The 27,962-nt window shown below is 38.5% G+C and overlaps 1 protein-coding gene across 5 annotated transcripts in view; it reads left to right on the top strand.

Annotated features, from left to right (window-relative positions):
• The first annotated feature begins 854 nt into the window (after positions 1-854).
• Positions 855-27,962, top strand: part of CPED1 (cadherin like and PC-esterase domain containing 1) — a 313,055-nt gene continuing 285,947 nt past the window's right edge. For 2 of the 5 annotated variants that reach the window (XR_010341759.1, XM_064373978.1), the window contains exon 1: positions 855-1,973. Coding sequence is in view for 2 of the 5 variants with exons in the window: in XM_064373978.1 (XP_064230048.1) it covers positions 1,725-1,973 (249 nt within the window). In the remaining 3 variants the exon portion in view is untranslated. Of the gene's footprint in view, positions 1,974-18,718; positions 18,740-27,962 lie in introns of those variants that run through there. The other 3 variants (XM_064373989.1, XM_012474072.2, XM_064373995.1) reach the window with 3 other exon arrangements.

Raw genomic sequence — 27,962 nt, 5'->3', positions numbered from 1 at the left:
GTCCAGAGCCTTTAAATAATGCCTGCTATGAGCCTAAGACAGCTCTGGGTATCCAGGGTTCGCAAAGCAAGGACTGGGAGAGAGAGCAACATGCACCAGACTGATTTCCTTTCCCCGTGAGAGCCTCAGCAAAAGTGGATGGGGGTTTGCAGAATTGCACTATTAGCAGCGTCCTCCCGAAGGTCTGCACATAATTCGACTGAGCTGATTCTGGACAAAGCCCACTGTGTACCTTTATCTACTGGGCAAAAGTTACCCCCCAGCACCTGCTATGATCAGCTCATTTCAGGAGCAAAATATCAGGCCATAAAGTGTCAGGTCATTGAGAGACCAAACTATAGTCCAGGAAAGGAGTAATAAGAACATCTGTGATGTAAGTTCGATTCTAAGGCACAGAGGCGACTGAGTAATTCTGGTGCTTGCTGTCTGAGGTCCAGACAGTACCCGTGACCCTCTTATCCTCAGAAGCGTAACCACAATACCCTGGAGTGAAGAAACTCCTAATCACTCATGGAGTCCACTTTAGTTTTGTCCTCGACCTTTGTCACCAATTGGCTAAGGCTATTTGTTTTTACAATTCTGTATTAGGAAAAAGAAGTTGTATAGAAGAGCAGACATCAGATATGTTTCTGAATTCTGCAGCTCTGGGTGGGCGGCCTCATTTGGGGAAATGCTAGCTGCTGTTTCCAACATGGGAAGCCCACCGTTTTGGAGCGAGAGCTGACAGCGCGGCTCCAGCAGCCCCCAGGGCCGGAGGAGCCCGGCCTTAGCTCCGCCCCGCTCAGCCCGGCCCGGGTGGCTGCGATGCCGAGGTCCTCTGCTCTCGCTGGGCGTGCAGCGGGCGCGCGCGCGTGTGTTTGTGTGTCTGCGTGTGTGTGTGTGTGTGTGTGTGTGTATGTATGTGAGATGAATTGGAGTCATACGACTGGGTGTTTCCTTCCGAGTGGTTTTGATCAGCAATCCATTAGGAAATCATGGAAACTTTTTTTTTCTGGCTAAAGGATGAAAACTGAGTAAGTACATAGAACTTTGAACTTGAAACAGAATGAAACAAATACAAGCAAAAACCCTGACAGTATCCATGTCCATTCAAATCGTGAATGCCCTTTTTATGTTAAAAGCCGTGAACGCTTACAGGACAGTGGGAATTTAAAACTAAATGAAGGGGAGCATACAAAAGGCTGAAAGCAAGACTGCTTTAAAAACCGGAGGAAAATTGAGGAACTGCTAAGGCAACCTGGCCTGCGTTCAGCTGTGCAACAGGCACTTTGGGTTTTAACCTTTTGCGTTCTTCATTGCTGTTTTCAGACTCCAGATTTACTATGGTGTTGTTTTCTCCCTTCCTGCAAAGCTGAGGCAGAGTCGGACTCCTTTACTGTGAGTTTAAAGATGTCAACATAAGGTATTAGTGGAAGCAACAGTTTGGCAGCCTGGGGTACACTCAGGTTATTCGTTACAACTATTACTATTTTGATGTCTTTTTTTAAACTCGGGTCATCCACTTTTGACTGTCATCCATGGAAGAGCTCTTAATAAATGCCTCAGACTTTCGGGACCTATGATTCCTTGGCACAACCTTTTGGAAAATTCTTAAGCAGGGATGAAGCAAACTTGATTGGAGTTGTGGAAAAAGAAGACAGATTAGTATTTTTCATGCTGACAAAAAATAGCTGCTATGACTTTTCCCGCAACGTGGACAGGGGCCAAGTGAAGCTGAAGTGGTCATGGTCTGTCGCCCAGTGTTCCCTTGTCGTCGGCGATTTTGCCCCCGACCCTTTTTGGTGGGCTTGGTGGTGGCAATCTGTCTCTTCTACCAGACTCTGACCCTCCGAGGGACGAGGAAGCTCACAGCCGCTGGCCCTGGGACTGTCCCACACACATCCACTGAAACCCAGGCAAGCAGATGCAAGAAAGGATTCTCCCAGGACAAACAGTGCTTCCTTCTCTCTGGTAATGCCGAGGAAACCAGAAAGGTAAGGCTCTCATAAGCTTCATAGAGACAATTTCTGCGAAGACAGCAATCTGCTTCTTTGTTCTTTCTATAAAACTAAAATTAACTTCCATGAGGTCTGAAAGGGATCCAGAGTGTAAACAGCCTAGAGAGTGACCTGTGACAGGGAAACACGTTACATAAGCTTCAACTTCTTATAGTTACTTCCAGAAAGTTCTGGCCTTACTTTATCTCTTAGGATTTCACTTCATTTCAGTGGAATGAAGTAGACAGTTTGGAGGAAGGGTAAAATGATATGAATTCTTTCTAAAATATCAGGATTCTAAGAGATCTGAGGATTACAATTCAAAACCATAAATCAAAGATTCAAAAACTTTGATAAACCTTGAGTGTTTCTTTTCTCCAGGCAGTCAGTATGAGTGCCCAGACCATTCCAGACTCAAAGATACTCCTAGGTTTCATTTTATAGTTAGCTAGATCGATTCTTAATTGGTGACCACATCTCTAAAGCAATATATTTACTTCTAAAGCATTTAAAGTAATAGTATAATAGGTTTCTTCGAAACAGTTGATACACTGTGTTTTATTGTTTACAGAATCAGGAAAATACAGATTATTCTATATTTATATTATTCAGGTAAACTACTAATCTTGTCAAGTGTTGAAAAAAAAAACACGGAAAACACACAAAATAACACAGAATCTCGTGCATGCCAGTAAAATAATAACCTATAAAATAATCAAGTGTAAAACAGAACATGAACAAAGAAAAAAAAAAGAACTCCATCCCCAAAAAATCATGGTGGCAAAGCTACTAAATTTTAATGGTACAGCAAGTAGTATTGTAGCAACATAATTGAGGGCTCTGTAAGTAGCATCTTGTATCTACAGTAGATTCCAGTCTATCTTATGATCCCGGTTACCGTTTGAAGTAGAATTTCCTCTTGAACATCAGCTCTGTTGCTACCATGATTACCAACACATCCACAATTGACCAGCATCACTTGTTCACTTATTTTAAAAACTCTTTTATTTATTTTGTTTCAGACTACTGCCCTGTGTGACAGGTACAGTAGATATGATTGTCATAATTTTATGAACAAGGAGCCTGACAGTGCTGTTTAGGCAGTCCACATGGTTAGCATTATGACATGATGCATCCCCAGAGCAATAGCTACCAAGCTGCTCGGTTCCTGCTACAGGGCTGATGCTCTAAATAAAAGTAAATTCAAAGCCCTTGTAACAACTTTTGAAACCACAACTACAAGAAATTATTAAAATACAAAATAACATTAAGTTAAAACAAAGAAAATGTGAAACTTTTAAGTGACTTCATTTGTTATCCGTAATACCAAGAAATATCTATGACAAAGAAAAGCAGATAATATAAGTAGAAACACTTTAAAATGAAACTGCAACTGAAATTGTATATCTATTTTTAGGCACAGTAAAGTGATTGAAGAATGTGTATTTTTGTTGTTGTTGTTAATTTATACTAGCATTAAATTTTTTCTTTTCCTGAATACATCACAGTTACAATGGCTGTAAAGTGACTGTTAAAGTCATTTCTTATTCATTTCTAATATTGAGAAATGCAGTTTCTTCAAAAATAGTCGAGATAGTCTTGCTTTTAAATGCCTAAAATTTTTGCGAAGAATTTTGGTTGGAAAGGTTTTATTCATGAACTTACAGCTTTCTTATTCCCCTTCTTCGCTCTGTGTGATTCCTGCTTTGTCTGTAATTTAGGCATATGTTAGCTGTTATTTGTGGGCTGTCATAGAAAATTTCATTTCAACTTTGAATTTCCTACTACTTGTAAACCATCTGAAACTTACTGGCTGCTAGTGTAAAACATTCACTTGAGAATTTTCTTCACCAAAAATGCCAAATGCATGATGAATTTGGTTTACAAATGATTCACAGTATTAGGTATTTTAACCATGAGCAAGACCCTAAATTTACAATTATAGTTCAGGAGCCTAGTGGATATGACAAGTAGATTTCCAAACATTAGCCATGTCCTTCCATTTTTAACCTATGCCAGCCCCTGGATTAAAGCCACTTTTTATTTGAGACAGAAGGGAAGTGAGAAAGTGTCACACACACGTTAATTAAAACCAGCTACTAATTAATTCTACTTACAGTATATGTTTCAAAAAAGAGTCAAATTGTACTCCAATTTAAATTATTATTCTTTCAGATGGCTAAAATGAAGAGAGAATGCCTTTATCAATATATTGACCATTTTCTAAAATAACTATTTGTGAAGTTCATTGAAAAAAAACTGATCAGATGCTATATAGGTTTTCCTGAAAACCTAGAATTAGCTTTGAGGCATTTTATATAAGTAGCATTGTTTCTATCTGTAAATTCTGGATTGTGTTATTACTTTTATTTGCAAACTAATATATATATTCCTGTTATTAGGACTTTTCTTTAGTCAAATCTTTGCTTTAAATGTTTTTGAAAGTTACTTAACACAGTTGATTTTGACCTGGGGTTCATGGATTCCAGAATGTATTTAGATATATAAAATGTATGTGTCCCTGACATTTTGTGCAAAATACTGTAATGTAGGTGTACGTGCAGATCTTTGGGGGGAAAGTTATAGATTTCTGTCAGATATTCAGAGTTAAAAACATGCTAAGAACTACTAAAAATGCTTAACAACCAGTATGTTTACATGTTAAACTAACTGCCCCTCCAGGATGTGTAAATTGGATCTAGATTTAAAAACCAAAAATGACAAAAAAATCATAATTAAAGACTTCAACTGAGCATATTAAAACAAGTATTTCAGTGAACATTTTAGTGTTTACAGGGATAAACATTCAGAAACCAACATAAATACACAGAAATAAAAACTTCTTGGATCAGAGTTTTTAACTCATTGAATAAGCAATACATATTTCTCAGCCTTTTTTTGTTGCAGTTGTGTCTATGAGAAGATCTTTTGTACTTTATCAGCCTCCTAACAGAGGGTTCTGTACTAGCAAATGTTCGATGATGGGTGACTTTACCCTGTACACTTTCACACATGGGATCTGGTTCAATGTCTCAAGCTGTTTTCAGTATGGATTGAGATCATGGTATAGTATATGCCAACTTTCCATAGTAAGGAAGTACTCTCCCTCTTTCTTGCCAAACTTCAATTCATTTTTCCATTTGAATAATCCAAAGGGCCTGGCTAAGCAAATGTATTTTTGTCACTTCTTCTGAATTTTATCCCAATGTTAGTAGTTTAAATATTGCCTACAATCTGCCAAGTCTTAACGTTATTTCAATTTAATATATAAACATAGATGTGTTGTCTTCATCAAAGTAGGTCACTCAATAGATTTATCTATTTTTATAGCATCTAACACTTTAACATTTCATAACACAGGAAGCACATTAAATTATAAACAGAAACAATGAAAGAAAATCTCCTTAGTATATGCTCCTTTAATGGAAACTTTGCTATTTGGAGAATACATTTATGCTCACCATAGCCATGTGTTTCTGATTTCCTCCTGTTGATGGCTCCAAAATGAGAACCACTGTTTTGTTGACTGTTGCTTGACTATTCATTTCCCATGTATTCACGATTCTCCCTTCTCTTTCAATGACCATTCTATATGATATCTACTTTCTCAAGGATCCAAACACAGCCCAATGCAAATAAGTGAATATTCTCAATTGAAAATGATCTAATTAATCTTGTTTGCATTTCTAATAGTAAATTTAACATTAGAAAATTTCTTAAAAATTCCTTACTTGGCCCAGGTTTTCTAGAAATAGAACTGGAGGCAAACGCTTGCATGCTAACACTTTAATGGTTAATGCAATCCCAGGGACACAGGAGTGAGGAAAGAACAGAGTAGGGAGAGCAGACACAAGAGAGTACATTATTGCGAGTCATTTCCAGAGAGGCTTTCTTCAACCACCACGTCTTAGTACAGGTGCTGGCCAAAAGGAGCAGAAAGGGCAAGGAATTCATCTCCTGATCTCTTCTTCTGTCTTTTATTGATTGGAGTCCCTCTCATGGTACTTACAGGTTTAGTTACCTGGCTTCTCAGGGCATACACTAGAGAAGCTAGCACTTTCCTGGGTGTGGTCCTGCAGGTGCAAAGGTGAGGTGGATCCTCCTTTTCAATCCGTACTGTGAGTAGGTGCTTTCAGGTCTGTGGTGCAGAGACAGTTTGAAAACACTATCTTTAGTTTGATGACCACAACAATGACGAGTAATGCCCACTGGAGGGGTAGATGAGGCAATGTGATCTACTAACTACTGATACAATAGTCTGATAATTTTGCTTTCTCGAAATCCACCAAAAATCCGGCAAAAATTCTCACACTCTTGGGAAGAGGCCTCTCTTCTTTTATATAAAAATTTTATGATTAGCTCACTGAGAATCCTCCTCCTCAACTGAAAAAAGAACCCCACAGAACCTTGCTTCATCTCTACCCTTTCTCTTCCTGATACCTTTCATTTATTCATTCTTTTTCATTCATTTAGTAAATATTTATTGAACAATTTGTATATATTAGCCTCTTTATAAGATACTAGTGATACAGAAATAAAAGCTTCTGTGAGACAGACAAGTAAATTAACAAGGTGATAGGACACTGATAATTACAAGACTACTTTTTGAATGTTGAGAAGAAACTAGAGAGGGTAGAGAAAAAAAAGTATTACAAGTCAGTCGAATAGTCCACATATGCAAATAAAAAATGAAATAGGCAGATAGTCTGATACATTTGGAGAATTCAATGTATTTGTTTTGCTGTGTGTGTGTGTGTGTGTGTGTGGTGGTGGTGTTGATGGAAGCCAGAAGGCAAATACACAAGGTAGAAAATTCAGCAGGGTCTGGATGTGGGAAATGTGCACATGATAAAGAGCCTGGATTCTATTCCAAAGACAACAGAGAATCCCTGAAGAATGTTAAGCAAAGATTGGCATAAATAGATAAGTGTATTAGAGAGAACAGTATGAACACACATTGCAGAATGGACTGGAGTAGAATCGAACACAGGGAGACCAGTTGGTGTGCTGTTTCAAAATGCCTCTTCTTTGCCAAATCTTACTTTCCATATGTGTTCTTGAACACCCCTTTTCAACTTTTTCCAAAACTGGCTCCACAATTACCCTCTATTACTTATAATACTGCCAATTCCAAATCTTTCCTCCTGCCAGCAAACATGTTTAGAACTAATAAAACAATACGCTTTCTTTGTACCTGGCAATCTACCTAATATAATATGCTCCCTGTCTCTCTACTTCCCTTCAGAGAAACTGTAATTTGTTCTCTTTGCATGTACTTCCTGGTCACCTCTTCCTATTCCTTATGCTTTACATTTGGTCCTTTCTACTGAAACCTCTCTTGGTGAACTCCTTACTACCAAATCTAATGCTCTATTTTCAGTCAATATCCTTCTTCTCTGAGGCATCTTCTGCTATTGGGCGGTGACTCTTTCTTGAAATTTCATCTTTGAATTCCACAACACAACAAGGTTATTCTGAAAAACTTGTGGTCTCCTTTAGAGGTCATTTCCTCTCTCTGATGATAAAGGTAGACATTTCCAATCTTACATCCTTGGAGCTTTGTATTGTTTTATGCTTTTCCTTGATGAATGTATCAATTTTGCCTACTGCTGATTTTCATCCTGTTACCTTTTTCTAGAATATTATAAAATACTACAAAAAGTTTAAAAATTTATTTCACAAATTTAATGTCCAAATCAATGACTCCTCTTAACCTTCTTATTTCAATGAATAGGACCTGACACTCAACCACTATTTATCTAGGTTTTAAACCTCTGATTTTTTTTGCTTCTTCCCCATACCTTGTTCCTCACCAAATCCATCTGGCCTGGCTCCTTACCAAATCTGAGACCTGCCACTGAGCCACATGGCCAGCTCCAAATTAGAAAGGTCACAACATTCTTCTTCCTCCTCCTCCTCTTCCTTCTTCTTCTTCCTCTTCATAAGACTGGAGTAGTGACTCACATCTGTAATCCCAGCACTTTGGGAGGCTGAGGCAAAAGGATCACTTAAGTCCAGGAGTTCAAGACCAGTCTAAGCAACATGGGGTGACACTGTTCCTATAAAAAGTTTAAAGAAACTATCTGGGATTGATGGCATGTGCCTGGAGCCCCAGCTACTCAAGAGGCTGAGGTGGGAGGATTGCTTGAGCCTGGGATGTTGAGGCTGCAGTGGGCTATGGTTATGCCACTGCACTCCAGCCTGGGTGACAGAGCAAGCCCCTGTCTCAAAAAGAAAAAAAAAAAATTCTCCTTAAAATGTTTTTAATAGAGGTTAAAAAAAAAAACCTCTTAACCATTTTTAAGTATACAGTTAAGTAGTATTTATCATATTTACATTGTTGTATAAAGTCCAAAACATTCTTGCCTTGTTTACAGCCCTGATTCAGAACCATTAGTCTCAACCAGCTTGCATGTTGCTTCCTCTTCTTCTCCTTGGCATCTGGCCCAGACCTAGATTTCCTCCTTGTGGTTTATATATTGCCTGTAGACATGGTGCTCCTTTTTTAGCTCTAACTTCTAATTTCTCTCTAGGACCATGCTCTGAATTTAGCCCTTTATTATACTATTATAATTTTAGTAAATATCACATTAGTACAACTTTTATAACTATGTCAAGTAGAATTTTCTCTAGCCCTCCAAATTAATTCAGATAAGAGTTCATCAGATTCCAAAATCTTGGTGTCTACCTTCACAAACTCAATGCTATCTCCTCATTGCCACTAACCTAGACTCGTTCAGTGATTTAACTAGTTACTCCTCCATCTGCCTGCATATCTTATGCAGGCTGTGCACAAGTCCCACAATACCTCTGCTGAAAACCTTTAGGAATGGTAACGTTGAGCACACTCAACTGAGTAGAAACCATTCTGATCCTGGCATGTCCCAACATACTTTTCCAGCCTGTCTCCACCCTTTCTCTACATGCAATCCATCATCCAGCCAACAGCCTATTCTCTAAAATCCAACATATCTCCCTGTGTCAGGAGTCTCCTCCAGGGAGCCTTCCCTAGTCAATACCTCTAGAAACCGTCCTGATCATTCTTAAAGCTTTCGAGAGCCTATGAAGTTTCACCTCCTTCATCACAGCAGCCTTTATCTCCATAAGTGGATGTGTGCTTAAACATCCCTAATAAAACTTGTTTCATTATAATTATTTATAAATGAAGGAACATTAGAATGTTAGAACTGCAAATAAGTTAGAGATGATAAAGTTCAACATCTTTCTTTCTTGAGGAAAATGAAGGCCATGGAAAGAAAGTGCCTCTCTCAAAGTAACATAAGTTGATAGGACAGGACTGGACTGAGACTAATGTCCTTTCTATTTTATTATAGCCCCATATGCTAACTCCATTCATTGGTATTATGGGTTGAATTGTGTCCTCCACCCCAGAAAAGATATGTTGGAGCCTTAAACTCCAATATCTCAGAATATCACCTTACTTGGAAATAGGGTTATTGCAGATATGATTAGTTAAGGTGAGTAAGATGGCCTCTAATCCAATATGACTGGTGTTATAAGAAGACAGCAGGCCAGACGTGGTGGCTCACACCTGTAATCCCAGCACTTTGGGAGGCCGAGGTGGGTGGATCACTCAAGGTCAGGAATTCGAGACCAGCCTGGCCAACCCCTTAAACCCCGTCTCTACTAAAAATACAAAAAATTAGCAAGGCGTGGTGGCAGGCACCTGTAATCCCAGCTACTCGGTAGGCTGAGACAGGAGAATCACTAGAACCCATGAGGCAGAGGTTGCAGTGAGCCAAGATCGTGCCAGTGCACTCCAGTCTGGGTAACAAGAGTGAAACTCTATCTCAAAGAAAAAAAGAAGAAGAAGGCAGCATATGAAGAGAGAGACACACAGGAGAATACCATGTAATGTTGAAGGCAGAGATTGGAGTCATTGAGCTACACACTAAAGGACATAAAAGATTGCAGCAACCCCCCAGAAACTTGAGCGAGTCAATGAAGGATTCCATTCCAAGTTTCAGAGGAAGCATGGCACCTCTGACACTGTTATTTCAGGCTTCTAGCCTCCAGAATTGTGAGACTTAATAAGTAAGTTTCTCTTGTTTTAAATCATCCGTCTTCAAATACTTTGTTACGGCAGCTCTAGGAAACTAATAAATTTGGCAAGGCAGAATAGTTAAGCACATGAACACTGCATTCAAATTAATACCATTTGTTACCTTGTTACCTTGGGCGCATTTCTTGACCTCTCTAGGATTTACTTTCCTTACCTGGATATGGATATATTATCATCAGCTCCACTATGGATATATTATCACCAACTCCACAAGGCTACCATGAGCCTTAAGTGAGATAAATCACACAAAGCACTTAAAGTGTCTGGCAGATAGAAAGCACTCAATAAATATTAACTATCAAAATAATTATTATTTAATTTCCTTGAAGACCCACTCATCTCTGTGGACCCTATAGACCCTGACATTTGGCCTTCACAAAGTCAGCGAGCAATAAATAATTGCTGCAATGAATATAAGTCTTTGGATAAGAAAAGTCTGAGATGAAAGCTTTGTTGGGTTTCTCTTTCTGTCCCGTAGCCTCTAAGCTGTTGCCTTTTCACAGTAGAATGAATCTTTTGAATCAAGACCAAACTTAAGGAGGCTGTGATATATCATTCAGTGTCAGACTTGCTTATCTATAGGCAAGTTCTCAGTTTTGCTAAATCTTTATATTTTTTAAAGTCTGAGATGCAGAGATGAACAGCATGTTATAGCTGGGGATGGGGAGAGGTGAGTTGAGTGCAGATAGGAGGAAAGAGATTAAGATTTTGGACCCTGAGTAATGTATCTATTCATTTGTTTATTGTCTGTCTTTCTACATGGAATATAAGCTCCTTCAGATCAAATACTTTATTTGATTGGTTTACTGCTGCATTCCCAGTGTCAAAACAGTATCTGATACATAGTGAGCATTGAATAAATATTCAGCCTATGAACCAATAAATAAATGAATGATGAATTTGAATTTGCCAACTCTAGAACAGGGCCAAGATATGAGAGGAACTCCTTCTCTCCCTCTTTTCTTTCTCTTGCTGAACTCAAAACTCCTCCACTTCTTCTTCCTGTACAAGTATTGTTGAACTCTTTGCTGTACTATCTCTTGGACTGCTGGCTAATGAGAATCATTATGCCATTTCTACATTAAAGTTGATTAATTATCATTGATTAATTAACTATCATTGATTTCTCCTGTTATCAGCTCCTTTGTCTCATTGAAATCCTTAGCCTATAAACATTCTCAAGTATCTAACATAATAATAATAATAGCATCCTTTTCTAATCATTGTGCCTTTCTAATTACATCTATTGATTGATTGAGTGATTGATTGATTGAGATGGAGTCTCGCTGTGTTGCCCAGGCTGGAGTGCAGTGGTGCGATCTTGGCTCACTGCAACCTCCACCTCCCAGGTTCAAGCAATGCTCCTGCCTCAGCCTCCCAAGTAGCTGGGACTACAGGTGCACGCCACCACACCCTGCTAATTTTTTGTATTTTAGTATAAAAAGGGTTTCACCATGTTGCCCAGGCTGGTGGCAAACTCCTGAGCTCAGGCAATCACCCTGCCTTGGCCTCCCAAAGTACATATCTTCTTTCTTATCTCATAGTCTCCATCATCTAACCTCTATTTCTGTTAAGGAATTTCCATTTTTAACAGATTAATTCTACCTAAAATTGAACCTTTTCTTTTATAAATTTTTATTTTGTAACTGGATTGGAAGGTGTGGATTTAAAAAATCTTGCTGATGGAATTTAAATACAAAAGTCTATGTATAGGAGGCTCTCAAGAGATGTTGTCAACATACAAACAGGTATGCAACTTTCATGGAATTACTTAGGCTTCCTGATGAGCATTTAATGCATGTGAATTTATCTGAGACAGCTGATTAAAGCTATGTTAAATTTTTATAATGAAATATGCATATGGGTGAAAAATTGCTCGAGAGAATTTTAAACAAATTCAAATTTGTTTACATTAGATACATTTTAATGAAGTCTTGATGAAGCTCAAATTTAGACAAGTTATATTAAATTTCATATGTATCAAAGAATTAATCATTTTATAAGTGTCATTCTCTCTCATTTTTTTCAGATAGTGGCAGGTGCGTCTGCTTCTTTCTCCCTCTAAGCAATTCTGTTTGTTTTAATGGAACTGAAAATTTGTATAAGATAAACCCTCTGAAATGGAAACCACTAGATACACTGACATTATAAAATGTGCTTCCTGTTATCAACTCTGAGTCTGTGGCCTTTTGGGGTGAAAAGAATGTTTTGGTTTCGTTTTTCCCCTTGGCTTCCTTTAGATATTTTTTCCAAGGAATCTGTTCTCACTAAAAGAATGAGCTCATTTTCTAATATGGGATTTATATTCTGTGGCAGAAACTACACCAAATTTGGAAATTTGCAAAGTAAACAAAGCTTTGTCACCTTTTGCACTTTTTGGAGACTTGTTCAAAATGTAAAAAGCATTTTGACTTATCACGTATGGAGTTCAGAAAGGAATATGACAATAAAAGACTGAGTCAGCCATGTATAAGGATCTTAAAATTTTTTATTCAACTTCTAATTAAGTTCACTAATAGAGAGTAGGGGTATTTATGATCCAAAATAATAGATGGATAAAAATAATTATGAAGAAGAGCACATGGATTTGCTAGTGCAGAATGGACCTTATCATGTTTCTTGACATATAACTAGCTTTGGTGTCTCTAATCTTTATCTAGGGGTTCTCAATAGGAACCCCACCAGTTCATTTATAGTGCAGCCCAATCAGAGTAACTTGGTAAGAGAGAAGCTCTGCAACCTGCATATTACTGTTGAGAACAGATCTTACAATCTCCAGCAAAGCTTTCAATCAAACCTGTTAAGTATATTGAATAAGAAGCCTAGCAGATCATGAGTATGTTGTGGAATACATCGGTCCAAATTCTAGCTTTATCATAGCTATACAACAATTGGCAAATTTTATCTACATTTTAAAATCCTCCCTTTTCTTATTGGAAAATGGAACTAACCCCTATTTGTGAGAACTGAATAAAATAATATGTTTGAAAGCATCAAGCATGGTGGTTGCCCAGAGTCAATGTTTAATAAATATTATGTGTGTCCTTTCTTCCCCCGAGAAGCTGGATTTAAGTTCTCATCTCAAAAACAAGCACTCAGTATAGGTTACATTATATTTGATTCAATAATGCATATATAGTACATATTCATCACCCTGTGTTTTCTTCAGTACCTTTTGCTCAGGTAAATATTTAAAGCTGCTTGTCCACTTTCCCCTTTTGCCATATCAATACAGTCAAATGCAAGCATAGTCCACCAGCTTTCCAGGGATATGCATGATACTTCCTCATCTGCTCAAGAAAGTCACTTTGATTGCCAGTAGTCAGAATGCAGCATATCTTCCCTCATTTATTAAACATCAATTATTAACAAATTTGATATTTTCGTTCTTTTTGTAGCTAATTTCTTGTAACATACCTCACAGCTAATCTTGACAATTGAAGCTGGTAACTGCTGGCCTAAACATTTTTGAGTGTGCCCGAGAGAGGGTTTTGGGGTAGCCAGTCTAGGAAGAGAGAGTCAGTGAAGGAAGAAGCCTAATGGTAATGTATAACTATGGGAAGAAAATAGAATTTACTTAAAAAATAATATTGCTCCAGGGTCTTGATATTTCTTATTTCTTTTGGCACAGGAAAAAGTGGGTGGTGTTGAGGTGGTGGTGCAGACTTCTAGAAACCACCAGAACAACCCGTTAAAAGTTGATGTGTCTGAAACAGATCCTTCTGTGACCCATTCACTCTTTCCACGAGAAGGAGAAATTACCCAGGACTGAAATGGGGAATCCCAGTTTCAATAATGAAGAGTCGAGTGACGGTGGACAAGTGACTTCTTTGGGTTTTATTTTCCTAGTCTGTGGTCCAGGGATCGAAATGCCTGTCACAGAGGTGCTATGGGATCTAATTAGACACTTTAGCTGAGAGTACTTTGAAAAACATTGAGATTACAAAAGATGGGGGAATATATATTTTCATATCCAAAAGAATGATATCATTAAAATATTCTCATTGCATTTGGTGCCTCTTGGGAAAAGAAGCACATATGTAACACAAATGGGATTACTGGAAACACTTTTTTTCATTAAAAATTTATAGTATAGTGTGCTATATAAATGCCAAGTTATAAAGTTATGTTTCAAAATGCCACTAGGAGCCCAAAATTGTGCTGCTACAATTGAGTTTCCTCTTGATGTTTCACTATTTCTTTAACAAGCAATACAACGTATAATAGCATTCCAATAGCTGCAGCCCTAAGCCTACTTCTTCCCCAGTGGAAAATCTAGTATTAATTTAGCCAAAGTGCACAAATGCTTCAGGAAAAATGGAACAGGAAATTAGCTTTTCTATAGCAGTGAAGGAACTACCTGACCTTAGCAAAGCATCAATCAGAAAGTTGACTTTCATACCGAGCAGTAAACCTTCCCTACTGGACACGCCCAGAGGGCAGAAGTGATTTTGAATGTTTCCCTTTACTCTTCTCTGTGTTATTATCTTTAAGAACTATCTTTTTTCCTGAATAAACAGTGAAAACATTAATAACACATCGGAAACTTCCAATTGTACAAGCAAAACCTACTTATCTGAGAACTACATAAGCTATTTTAAAAGGAGATAGGTTTGAGGCAGAGTTAGTTTTCTTGTGGGGGAGTATATGAGGACAGGGAAGACAGGAGGTAAGTGTACTATGTTTCTTTTAAAAAACAATGATTAAAGTACTACCATGTTTGCTTTAAACAAACTTGTTTTGCTGGAGAGCAGATAAACTGTATTTGTGGAAACATATTCTGTCAGACATATAAATTTCAAAAGCTAGAATTGTCTCCTATTTTTCTTATGAAATAATATCTTAAAAGGAAGCCCCTCTTCTGGGATATAAATAGAAGTATGTCTCATTATGCAGTAATGTGCACATAATCCTAAGCACATTTCCAAAGTAACCAAGCATTTATAGTAATGTAACCATACCCTGTGAAATCTAGCATTAAAGCAAAACTTTCCAATAAATTACTGTCAGTTGGATCAGGGCAGAGATCAAGTTTACATAATTCCTGGTACGTAATATGTTGAATGAATGGATGAATAAGATCTAGTATAAGTTTGTGCTGTGTATTCAATATAGAGCTCTCTGTGGTGGTCAGCAGTCCTTGAATTCTTCTTTTGTACTTTCCATTTGGCTTTTAAACTCCAATTACTCCCAAACAACCTCCCCACCCAGGTCTTTTCTTCATTCAAAACATGTCTTCACCTCCTGCTTTCCTGGGAAGACCAAAGCAATTTGTTTGAGCATCTAAGACATGGTTTCCACTTTAGACCTGCCTGAGACTGACTGCTAGACCATTTAAGAATAAACTAGAAATCTAGGAAGGGAACTTCCTTTTCCAGCCAGCCACAGAAGAAAGCCAAAAGCTATTCTGGAACACATTTGGTCCCACAAAGAAAGGATTAGAGAGTTTAGGGACTTGAAAAGTTGGTATCAGTATTAGATGATGTCTTATTCCTTCCTTTAAAAAACAGTGCTTATATCTAGGGATTTTAGATATTGGCATTTCCTGCCAATTTTTGACTGTGGAAGCAAGAAGTTGGCCATCTGACATTTAAACATTCTAGAATGAATATGTAATTTGGAGACCTCCAGGGTTGATTTTGAAAGAATATGTGAGGTTGTGTTATGATGTGTTAGTGTGATTGTGCAGCATCTGGCAACGTGAGCAGGAACAGGTGGACAGGGTAGGGTGGGGGGACCTCCCGGGGTAAAACATGAGAGGGAGGGTTCTTGGAGCTCAGTCAGGTTGCAGAAAGTGTTATCCAGGGTTGTCTCAAGGGAGACCAAGGTTGCACGTCAGTAATGGCCAGTAACCTGAAAGGACCAGGTAAGAAGGCCACGGAGAGTGAATAGTGAATAGCAATGAGGGTGCTAAGAGTAAGCAAGGAAACAGAATGAATGCCCAGGCATAAATGTGTGCTGAAGGAAACTTGGTCTATTTCTTTTATGTGGAATGTGGTGCCTCTTCCCCACATTCTTCTTAACACTGTGGTCTCTCCATGAATAGGATAAGGCAATGTTTCTCTGGGTATGCCAGGTATGTGCCCTTATCCTGCAGCTCTTCATTCAACAAGAAGTGGAGCAGATCTTTGCCGCCCTGAAGATGCAGAGTCAGTCACCTGCATGGAGTATGTTGGCTATCTACCCTTAACCATCTGTTCAGCTCAAGGAAGCCCTGGATTTCTGGGGAAAATCCAGATGAACTGGTTGATACATGCATATGAATGCCAAGGGGAGAAGACAGGAGCCAGAGATTCTATTCTTGGGATTGACAATGTCAAACAGTTGAAATGGGCTTAGAACCTATCCTCCTCCTCCAGGGGGTATAAGTGTGGTGACTGGATAGGCAGTGGATGGAGAATCTCTTAATCCCCAACTCAGTGCCTGAATTCGACCCTTACATCCGGCAGGTGTTCCATTAGGCTGGACTCTGCCCAGAGGAGGACATGTTTGCTATGTGCCAGAAAGAGATTGTAGGCCAGCTGCCACAAGTTTGTTGATGATGACCCACTGCAGAACCCTGGGCTCCGTGTGTGTGCAGAAGTGAAATGCAAAGGAGACAGCAGAGCTAGGAGGACAACTGAGGTCATAAGCTGGGCAGGATGGAGGTGGGAGGATGAGGAGCACACCTTGTAGTTGGGAAAATCTATAGAGGAGAATGAAAATTGAATGGGGAATGAAAGCAAGGAATTCAGGAATTTCTAAAAGAACAAGTGGAAGGCCCTAAGACCAGACACTGATGACCATATTTTCTGAGCCTTAAACAGAGAATGTAATGTTTCATAAAGGGCTTTTTATACACTAATGTGTGAATTCATTTATAGAACAGTATAACAAAGTATAAATGAAATCATATTTAATTGGCCAATTAACAAATGGCCTAATTTCTGGTCCAGCCCCCAAATCTAAGAAGTATGTTCATTGTATGTATGGCATCATACCCCTATGCATTTTTATAATGATATGTTTGTTCTGATACTGAGTTTTTATCAGAGAATAATCGTAGAGATGGTGGCTCATTTATTGTTTTGAAATTATTTAATGTCTCATATATAAATACTACGTTTTCATATCCTACTTGTAATTTGACAAAACACTTATGAACAATATGATTAAAATTTTAAAGACTTTTACTTAAACTATGTTAATTTTTCAACATGTTATTTGACAATTATTTAAGATATATTTCTCTAATAATATCTTCCATTTTTGAGGGACTACGTATTTTTGAATGCTTTCTTCTAAACTGAGTCATTTTGGATTCTTACAGTAGCACAAAAAGTAGAAGGAAGGTGTCAGTGCTCATTTGCAGATGAGGAAAATGGAGTTCATCAAGTGGAACTTAATTAGTGTCAGCTGATAATGAATGGGGTTGGAGGGAGAAATGAGAGAGACTTGAGATTCAGGCGGCCTTGCGATGTGTCTGGAAAAGCCTCCAACTCAGATTCAGAGCCTCTGGCATCTGTGAAAATGTTTGGTCAATCGCATGATGCTCAGGTATTGATATTGTTGTCGTAATTGCCCCAGTGCTCTTTCCTTTCTGCTACAATGCCTCTGTATGGACTTACTATTTTAAGGCTGAATTGCTGAATTAACTTGTTGTTTTGGCATCAGGGGACAGAGACTTGCTATTATATTAACATTTTTCAAAAGAACAAGGTCTTTCCTTGTCCTCTGCTTGTTATTTCATAATTGCGGATTGTCAATTCTCTATTTTCTTCATTACGGACATCCTTTAACTACTTCTGACACTGTGGTAAGACTCAGAGGGCAATCACAGAGTCAGCTGGAGAGCATTTACTTTAACACCGGCAAAAGCAATCAGGGCTTGGAGATGGAAAGAAAATAACTTCTCCCTCCTCTTAAGCGCTATATGAGTGTCTGAGAGGACAGGGATGGAGCAAGAGTCTAAGGAAGAGGAAGGCAGAGGGAGGGAGAAGAGACTAAAGAGGACACACTCAGGAGTGGTTTCCATTGGCTACAAAATAGGGAATCGCATCAAATTGTGTCAAAAAAAAAGAAAACAAGCAAACTATATTCTCTTTGACCCTTTCAAGTTCTGTCTTATTTTCAAGATCTGCCTTATTTTTACAGATATAATGAAGGAAACTGTCAAGACCACCGTCTCTCAGCTCTCCCTGTGTTTTTATGATCTCTGTTGGATCTCTGTTATGTCTGTGAGATTACAGTAAATAGTAAACTGCTGACCCACAGCTGTGCATCGTGGGTGGCAACTCAAAGAAGCCTTGAAAAGAAGGCTGAAAAAGATGCTTTATACTGCTTTTAAAAACAGCTAGAAAAGAGAAAAAGGAAAATTTAGGTGAAGCAGCAAAGGGGAATAGTATAGCTTCCTTCACGTTGGTTGACACGAATGAGCTTTCCAGTGGAGTTGAAGGTTGGCAGGCAACAACCAATGCGAGGCAAAGGAAGGCAAGAAGTCACAGCTGGCGATCTTAGAGACGCATTGAGGAGAAATCGCTGTTCTTATGTTCTTAGCTTTGCTTTTAATTTCTTTCTGCCTCCAAGATTCACGCTATGTGTAAGTGTTAGCCTGGGGAAGGAAGGAACTGCGCTGGAGCTTAAGCTACACCCAGCATGATTCTACGTTTGCTGGAGTTTGAAGCGTTGTGAAACTGTTCAGGTTGTATTTTTTTTTAACTGTCTTGCAACTTGTACTCTTCCATTCGTCATTCTCTCCTCTCCCTTCAGTTATACAAGCTCTATGTTGTACACCTTTTTCAGAAAGACACCAAAGCTTTGAGTGAGGAGAATGGGCATTAAACATTGAGGTTACCCAGGAGTTCTGAGTTTACGTTCAGATTATATGTTTACTGTTTTATAGATTTGATGGGAAGTCTTCTAATAAGGAAGAATTGTGATCGATCTCTGAGGTGTCAGTATTTCAGATGTGGACTAAAGCAACTAAGGCATTACAGCATTTTTCATTAATTATTTTCTAGCCTGGGATGTCCAAGTCAGGGTCTGTCCTGCTGTGTCCTTCTTTTTTCTTCTTTTGTGCCTTCCTCTATTCTGAAAGAACAAGGCTTACTGACTCCCTTTCTGTTTACTGAGTGTCTTCACAACAAATTAATTTTCCTGAAATTTTCTCCCCACTACTGGGATGTTTTCGTTCTCTGTACCTTAGCTCTCTCTTTCTCAGTTACACATAGCGTTATTTGACCATCCTGTTGCTGCTTCTCCTTGCTCTTTCTACACCAAATCAGGCTCCATAGTGCAGAACTCACTGTGCATACCCTCACAGTTCTCTCTCTTCCCAGGGTTCCCCTGCATGGTACATTGCCTCCGTAGGGCAGGTATCAGGCATTCCTCTTATGGCTTAGTGACTCAGGTTACTGTCACCATTTTCTTTTCATTTTATTTTTATTTTTTATTTATTTTTCATTTTATTTTATTTTTTTATTGCATTTTAGGTTTTGGAGTACATGTGAAGAACATGCAAGATTGTTGCATAGGTACACACATGGCAGTGTGATTTGCTGCCTTCCTCCCCATCACCTATATCTGGCATTTCTCCCCATGCTATCTCTCGCAAACTCCCCACCCCCTGCTGTCCCTCCCCTATTTCCCCCTGTCAGACCCCAGTGTGTAGTGCTCCCCTCCCTGTGTCCATGTGTTCTCATTGTTCAACACCCACTTATGAGTGAGAACATGCAGTGTTTGATTTTCTGTTCTTGTGTCAGTTTGCTGAGAATGATGGTTTCCAGGTTCATCCATGTCCCTACAAAGGACACGAACTCATCGTTTTTGATGGCTGCATAATATTCCATGGTGTATATGTGCCACATTTTCTCTATCCAGTCTATCATCGATGGGCATTTGGGTTGGTTCCAGGTGTTTGCTATTGTAAACTGTGCTGCAATGAACATTTGTGTGCACGTGTCCTTATAGTAGAATGATTTATAATCCTTTGGATATACACCCAGTAATGGGATTGCTGGGTCAAATGGAGTTTCTATTTCTAGGTCCTTGAGGAATCACCACACTGTCTTCCACAATGGTTGAACTAATTTACACTCCCACTAACAGTGTAAAAGTGTTCCTATTTCTCCACATCCTCTCCAGCATCTGTTGTCTCCAGATTTTTTAATGATCACCATTCTAACTGGCGTGAGATGGTATCTCAATGTAGTTTTGATTTGCATTTCTCTAATGACCAGTGATGGTGAGTATTTTTTCAAATGTGTGTTGGCCTCATGTATGTCTTCTTTTGTAGTGTCTGTTCATGTCATTTACCCACTTTTGAATGGGCTTGTTTGTTTTTTTCTTGTAAATCTGTTTTAGTTCTTTGTAGATTCTGGATATCAGCCCTTTGTCAGATGGGTAGATTGCAAAAATTTTTTCCCATTCTGTTCGTTGCCAATTCACTCTAATGATTGTTTCTTTTGCTGTGCAGAAGCTGTGGAGTTTGATTAGGTCCCATTTGTCTATTTTGGCTTTTGTTGCCAATGCTTTCGGTGTTTTGGTCATGAAGTCCTTGCCTATGCCTATGTCCTGAATGGTTTTGCCTAGGCTTTCTTCTAGGGATTTTATGGTGTTAGGTCTTATGTTTAAGTCTTTAATCCATCTGGAGTTAATTTTAGTGTAAGGTGTCAGGAAGGGGTCCAGTTTCTACTTTCTGCACATGACTAGCCAGTTTTCCCAACACCATTTATTAAACAGGGACTCCTTTCCCCATTGCTTGTTTTCATCAGGTTTGTCAAAGATCAGATGGTTGTAGATGTGTTGTGTTGCCCCCGAGGCCTCTGTTCTGTTCCATTGGTCTATGTCTCTGTTTTGGTACCAGTACCATGCTGTTTTGATTACTGTAGTCTTGTAGTATGGTTTGAATCCAGTAGTGTGATGCCTCCTGCTTTGTTCTTTTTGCTTATAATTGATTTGGCTATGTGGGCCCTCTTTCAGTTCCATATGAAGTTTAAGGTGGTTTTTTCCAGTTCTGTGAAGAAGGTCATTGGTATCTTGATGGGGATAGCGTTGAATCTGTAAATTACTTTGGACAGTATGGCCATTTTCACGATATTGATTCTTCCTAACCATGAACATGGAATGTTTCTCCATCTGTTTGTGTCCTCTCTTATTTCATTGAGCAGTGGTTTGTAGTTCTCCTTGAAGAGGTCCTTTATGTTCTTTGTTAGTTGTATTCCTAGGTATTTTATTCTCTTTGTAGCAATTGTGAATAGCAGTTCATTCTTGATTTGGCTCTCTTTAAGTCTGTTATTGGTGTATAGGAATGCTTGTGATTTTGCACATTGATTTTGTATCCTGAGACCTTGCTGAAGTTGCTTATCAGTTTCAGGAGATTTTGGGCTGAGATGATGGGTCAAGGTATACAATCATGTCATCTGCAAATAGAGACAATTTGACTTCCTCCTTTCCTATTTGAATACCCTTTATTTATTTTTCTTGCTTGATTGCTCTGGCTAGAACTTCCAGTACTATATTGAAAAGGAGTGGTGAGAGAGGGCATCCTTGTTTAGTGCCAGATTTCAAAGGGAATGCTTCCAGTTTTTGCTCATTCAATATGATATTGGCTCTTGGTTTATCATAAATAGCTTTTATTATTTTGAGATACGTTCCATCAATACTTAGTTTATTGAGGGTTTTTAGCATAAAGTGCTGTTGAATTTTGTCAAAGGCCTTCTCTGCATCAATTAAGATAATCATGTGGTTTTTGTCTTTGGTTCTGTTTATGTGGTGAATTATGTTTATAGACTTGTGTATGTTGAACCAGCCTTGCATCCCCGGGATGAATCCTACTTGATCATGGTGGATAAGCTTTTTGATGTGCTGTTGCAATCTGCTTGCCAGTATTTTATTGAAGATTTTTGCATCTATGTTCATCATGGATATTGGCCTGAAGTTTTCTTTTCTTGCTGAGTCTATGCCGTGTTTTGGTATCAGGATGATGTTGGTCTCATAAGATGATTTGGGAAAGATTCCCTCTTTTTGGATTGTTTGGAATAGTTTCAGAAGGAATGGTACCAGCTCCTCTTTGTATGTCTGGTAGAATTTGGCTGTGAACCCATCTGGACCTGGGCTTTTTATGAGTGGTAGGCTCTTAATTGCTGCCTCAACTTCAGACCTTGTTATTGGTCTATTCAGGGTTTCGACTTCTTTATTTTTTTAATCTAATTTTAATTTTATTTTTTATTGCATTTTAGGTTTTGGGGTACATGTGAAGAACATGCAAGATTGTTGGATAGGTACACACATGGCAGTGTGATTTGCTGCCTTCCTCCCCATCACCTATATCTGGCATTTCTCCCCATGCTATCTCTCCCGAATTCCCCACCCCCCGCTGTCACTCCCCTGTTTCCCCCGACTTCTTCCTGGTTTACGCTTGGAGGATGCAGTTGTCCAGGAATTTATCCATTTCTTCTAGGTTTTCTAGTTTATGTGCATAGAGTTGTTTGTAATAATCTCTGATGATGGTTTGAATTTCTGTGGAATCTGTGGTGATATCCCCTTTATCATTTTTTATTGCATCTATTTGATTATTCTCTCTTTTCTTTTTTATTAGTCTGGCTAGTGGTCTATTTTGTTGATCTTTTCGAAAAACCAGCTCCTGGATTTATTGATTTTTTGAAGGGTTTTTTGTGTGTCTATCTCCTTCAGTTCTGCTCTGATCTTAGTTATTTCTTGTCTTCTGCTAGGTTTTGAGTTTTTCTGATCTTTCCCCTCTAGCTCTTTCAATTTTGACGATAGGGTGTCGATTTTAGATCTCTCCTTGCTTCTCATGTGGGCATTTATTGCTATATATTTTCCTCTAGAGACTGCTTTAAATGTGTCCCAGGGATTCTGGTATGTTGTGTCTTTGTTCTCATTGGTTTCGAAGAACATCTTTATTTCTGCCTTCATTTCATTGTTTATCCAGTCAGCATTCAAGAGCCAGTTGTTCAGTTTCCATGAAGCTGTGCGGTTCTGAGTTAGTTTCTGAATTCTGAGTTATAACTTGATTGCACTGTGGTCTGAGAGACTGTTTGTTATGATTTCTGTTCTTTTGCATTTGCTGAGGAGTGATTTACTTCCAATTATGTGGTCAGTTTTAGAGTAGGTGTGATGTGGTGCTGAGAAGAATGTGTATTCTGTGGATTTGGGGTGGAGAGTTCTGTAAATGTCTATTAGGTTTGCTTGGTCCAGGTCTGAGTTCAAGTCCTGGGAATCCAAGCTGGAAAATACTCTTCAGGATATTATCTAGGAAAACTTCCCCAACCTAGCAAGGCAGGCCAATATTCAATTCCAGGAAATACAGAGAACACCACAAAGATATTCCTCAAGAAGAGCAACTCCAAGGCACATAATCGTCAGATTCACCAGGGTTGAAATAAAGGAGAAAATGCTAAGGGAAGCCAGAGAGAAAGGTCGGGTTACCACAAAGGGAAGCCCATCAGACTCACAGCAGATCTCTCAGCAGAAACCCTACAAGCCAGAGGAGAGTGAGGGCCAATATTCAACATCCTTAAAGAAAAGACTTTCAACCCAGAATTTCGTATCCAGCCAACCTAAGCTTCATAAGTGAAGGAAAAATAAAATCCTTTGTGAACAAGCAAGTACTCAGAGATTTCATCACCGCCAGACCTGCTTTACAAGAGCTCCTGAAAGAGGCACTAAACATAGAAAGGAACAACCAGTACCAGCCACTCCAAAAACATACCAAATGGTAAAGAACATCGACACAATGAAGAAACTACATCAACTAACGGGCAAAACAGCCAGCTAGCATCAAAATGGCAGGATCAAATTCACACATAACACTATTAACCCTAAATGTAAATGGGCTAAATGCCCCAATCAAAAGACCCAGACTGGCAAATTGGATAAAAAGCCAAAACCCATCAGTGTGCTTTATCCAGGAAACCCATTTCACATGCAAGGATACACAAAGGCTCAAAATAAAGGAATGGAGGAAGATTTACCAAGCAAATGGAGAGCAAAAAAAAGCAGGAGTTGCAATTCTTATCTCTGATAAAATAGACTTTAAACCAACAAAGATCAAAAGAGACAAAGAAGGACATTACATAATGGTAAAAGGATCAATGCAACAAGAAGAGCTAACGATCCTAAATATATACGCACCGAATACAGGAGCACTCAGATGCATAAGGCAAGTTCTTAATGACTTGCAAAGAGACTTAGACTCCCACACAGTAATAGTGGGAGACTTTAACACCCCATTGTCAATATTAGATCAATGAGACAGAAAATTAACAAGGATAACCATTTTCTTTTTTTAAAAGCCTCTTTTCTGCAATAGGGAAGGGGTGGCTTGCAGTTTTTAGAAAATACTGCAATTTAGGTAATGAAATTCTGGCCTTCTGAAATTCTATGAGGGCACTCATCCATCCAGAAAACAAAACAAGAAAATCACTCTTATTCTGTCTATACTAAGTCCAGTTTTCCTCATCTGCCTCCTCCCTGACATGGCTTTAGTAAGCCGAATCAAAGTTCTTCAAAATCAGACTTACCTGTAGAGACCAGCATAGAGTTATCAACTTTTAAATTCTCCACTACTCACCGCGTTTGGGTTTCCTACTAGCTACTTAACAAGATAAAAAGTAATATTGCATTGCTCCATTTTTATAATCATTGCCAGTCATTTCTTGTTGCCTATCTGACCCTATTTGCCACTCACAATAGAATGTTTTCATGCTGCTGGCCTTCAGGGACCTTCAAGGATTGCCCTTCAAGAGAGAAAAAAGACAGTTCTTCAAGGCAAGGAAAAGATAGGAAGAGAAATTACTGATTTAATTTAATTACTTGTTTTCTTTCATACACAATATTCACAATATAGGCAAGCAGTAACACCAAATCATCTATAAAAGCTCCTGGGTCATTCTTTAACAAACCAAAACCCTTATCTCCATAGGGATTTATATGATTTCATTAATGGTTTATTGCTCTTCTTGCTAAACAGTAAGCTCAGTGAGGTCTAGAACCTCAATAGGATTCTTCACTGTTGCATTCCCAGACCCTAAGATCACACCTGTCACATAGAAAATGCTCAAAAATGTTATATAGGCAAATGAAGGAATGATGAGAAAAAGCGAGAGGACAGAGGCAGATTTGGGCTTGCCAACCATAATCTGTCTCAGCAAGTGCTTTTCTTCAGCAGCTCTCAGCAATCCCAGCCCAGGTGCAGGACAGGCAGGTCACTAGGATCTTCCTCAAGCCCCTCAGTTCAGTGTTTCCACAGTATCCTATGCCTCCTGATTTACCAGGCTTATCCTAGTTTATTATAACTAGTTGTTTGTGTTTGATTTTCTTGATGGGCTGTTAGCTCTTTAAAGGCAGAGGATTTACTGTGGATTCCAAGCTCTTTCATGTTTGATGGTTTGCCATGTGGATATGAAGGAAGTACAACAGAGAAAGGAAATTTAATATATTAGATAGAGGGTGGTTTGAGTGTTGTACCATAGAATCTGAACTGCAGAGAGAGAAGCTGAAGAAAAAGGAGGCCAGCAGAAAGTTCAGGCTGTGCACGGTGGCTCACACCTGTAAACCCAGCACTTTGGGAGGCCAAGGCAGATGGATTGCTTGAGCCCAGTAGTTCAAGAGCAGCCTGGGAAACATGGTAAAAACATCATCTCTACAAAAGTATTAGCTGGAAGTGGTAGCATATGCCTGTAGTCTTAGCTACTTGGGAGAGTGAGGTGGGAGGGTGGGAGGATGGCTTGAGCCTGAGAGGTGGAAGTTGTAGTAAGCCTAGATCATGCCACAGAACCAGCCCCTGTCTCAAAAAAAAAAAAAAAAAAAAAATGAAAGGAAGGAAGAAAATTCAGATTAGGTGAAAAGACTAATGACTGAAGAACTAATAAACTAGAAATAAATGAGAAGAGCCAAATACTTCAGTGCAATCAAAGAATGGAATATCTCATTTTATAATTTCAGAGGGGGGGCTGTTCTGGGACCCCAATGTCTAAAATCCAGCCACTAGAGCGGTGTTTGAAAGGAAGTAGAGGAGAATCACTGGAGATAAAGAGGTCATGAATATTTTATGGCTTGAGATGCAGATTTTGAAGACTTCACTGAGATATTCTAGTAGATTTTTTTCCATCTAATAGTAAAATAAAGGACATGTATGTATTTACAAATAATAAGCTCATACTTTGCATTTATGTATCCACTCATTTGCTCATTTATTTATCCATTCTCTCTTATTTAGAACCTGGCAGTAGCTGCATATACAACAATGGCCAAGGCAGACAAATCTAGGCCCTCATGGAACAGAGTAGTAGGAGAGGTGGACATTAAACAAATAATATATAATTACACATTGTGAAGTGTGCCAGTGGGAAAATTACATTGAGGGGTAGGTGATAATGGGCTTTGGCAATGCCTGTTTAAGTGGGTGCTATTTTATCAAAGCTCTGTTGGGAATACATTTTTAAAAATTTTTAAGATTTTTTTTTTTTTGAGACAGAGTCTCACTCTGTCACCATGACTGGAGTGCAGTGCCATGATATTGGCTCACTGAACCCTCTACATCCCAGGTTCAAGTGATCCTCCTGCCTCAGCCTCCAGAGTAGCTGGGATTATAGGCATGGCACCATGCCCAGCTAATTTTTCTATTTTTAGTAGAGATGAGGTTTTACCATGTTGGCCAGGCGCCTGACCTCAAGTGATCCTCCCGTCTCAGCCTCCCAAAGTGCTGGGATTACAGACGTGAGCCACCGCACCTGGCAGGAATACATTTTTGATAAGGAAACTTTATTACTTTTTTTTATCTCTCTTATTTGTGCATAAATCCACAAGTGAGTGAATTTGCCTATTATTGAATGTTGAGGGTGGGGATAGCCCCAAAGTACAGTTTGGGAGTAGAGTCAGAAGATGCTCAGACACGGAGTGGTTAAGAGAAATGTGTAGCATAGCATTCCCATCATTAGCTTGAGATTTAGTTAAATTAGCTGTAAGATGCAGACAGAAGTACACTAAAGCTTCATTTAGAGAGGGACATTCTTTCAAGCCTCGCCTTGCATATTGAGAAACCTGTGGTCCCTAAACTGTCCTGCAATTATAAGATAATTTTTAATAGAAAATGTATATGTGATAGATTCTAGAAAATTCCTTCCATTTATTTATTACATTCCCTAAAATAAGCGTACATTTCACCAATGGGAAAAAGAATCTATATTTTATTCTTACAGTGAAAAAATGAAAACATAATTCACTATGATAGACTCTATAATATTTCTAAAATGCCAAAAATCTGAACCAGGAAGGCAATTTAACTTTTAGTCATATATGACACACATCCAAAGTCTACTATATGATTCGTATTTGAGCATCAAAAGATGTCATAAATACATGGAGACTTTAATAAATCCAGAAAAAAAATCTTTCTGCTATGTGAAAGAAAAGAAACAAGTTTTATTTTTCAGCCTTACTGTATTTCAAAGAGGTATATTTCTTGGTTTCTTGGTAAGTCTTAGTAAAGATTTTTTAATAGTGTGAGTAACAGAAATACAGTACTTTTATAATGTAGCTCTTTATTCAATTTTTTACTGTAAATTCATTATTTTGCTTAAATATTTCAGTCTATATTTGTCATTCCTGCTACTATTTATAATTCTATTGAAATAAATTTGTTAATACAAGTCCTAACCACTTTCCATTCCCAGTCTTCCATAGCCATATTTATAACAAAGACTTTTACATATTCAAGGAAAAGATGTTTGCATTCACTCATTCAAAGAATATTTATTATGTGTCTTTTATATATCAAGTACTATTTTTAGGCTGGGAAAGCAAAAGTGAACAAAACAGACAAAAACATATGCTTTCATTTAGCTTCCATTCTGGTATGGAGAGGCAGAAAATAAACATAATAAGTTTACAAGATAGGAGGC

Source organism: Aotus nancymaae, unplaced genomic scaffold, assembly GCF_030222135.1.
Source record: "Aotus nancymaae isolate 86718 unplaced genomic scaffold, 86718_ANA_hifiasm-v0.15.2.pri h1tg000002l, whole genome shotgun sequence".
NCBI classification, from domain to species: Eukaryota; Metazoa; Chordata; class Mammalia; order Primates; family Aotidae; genus Aotus; species Aotus nancymaae.
The sequence above is the reverse complement of the archived record's forward strand: the minus strand, read 5'-3'. Positions and strand labels throughout refer to the sequence as shown.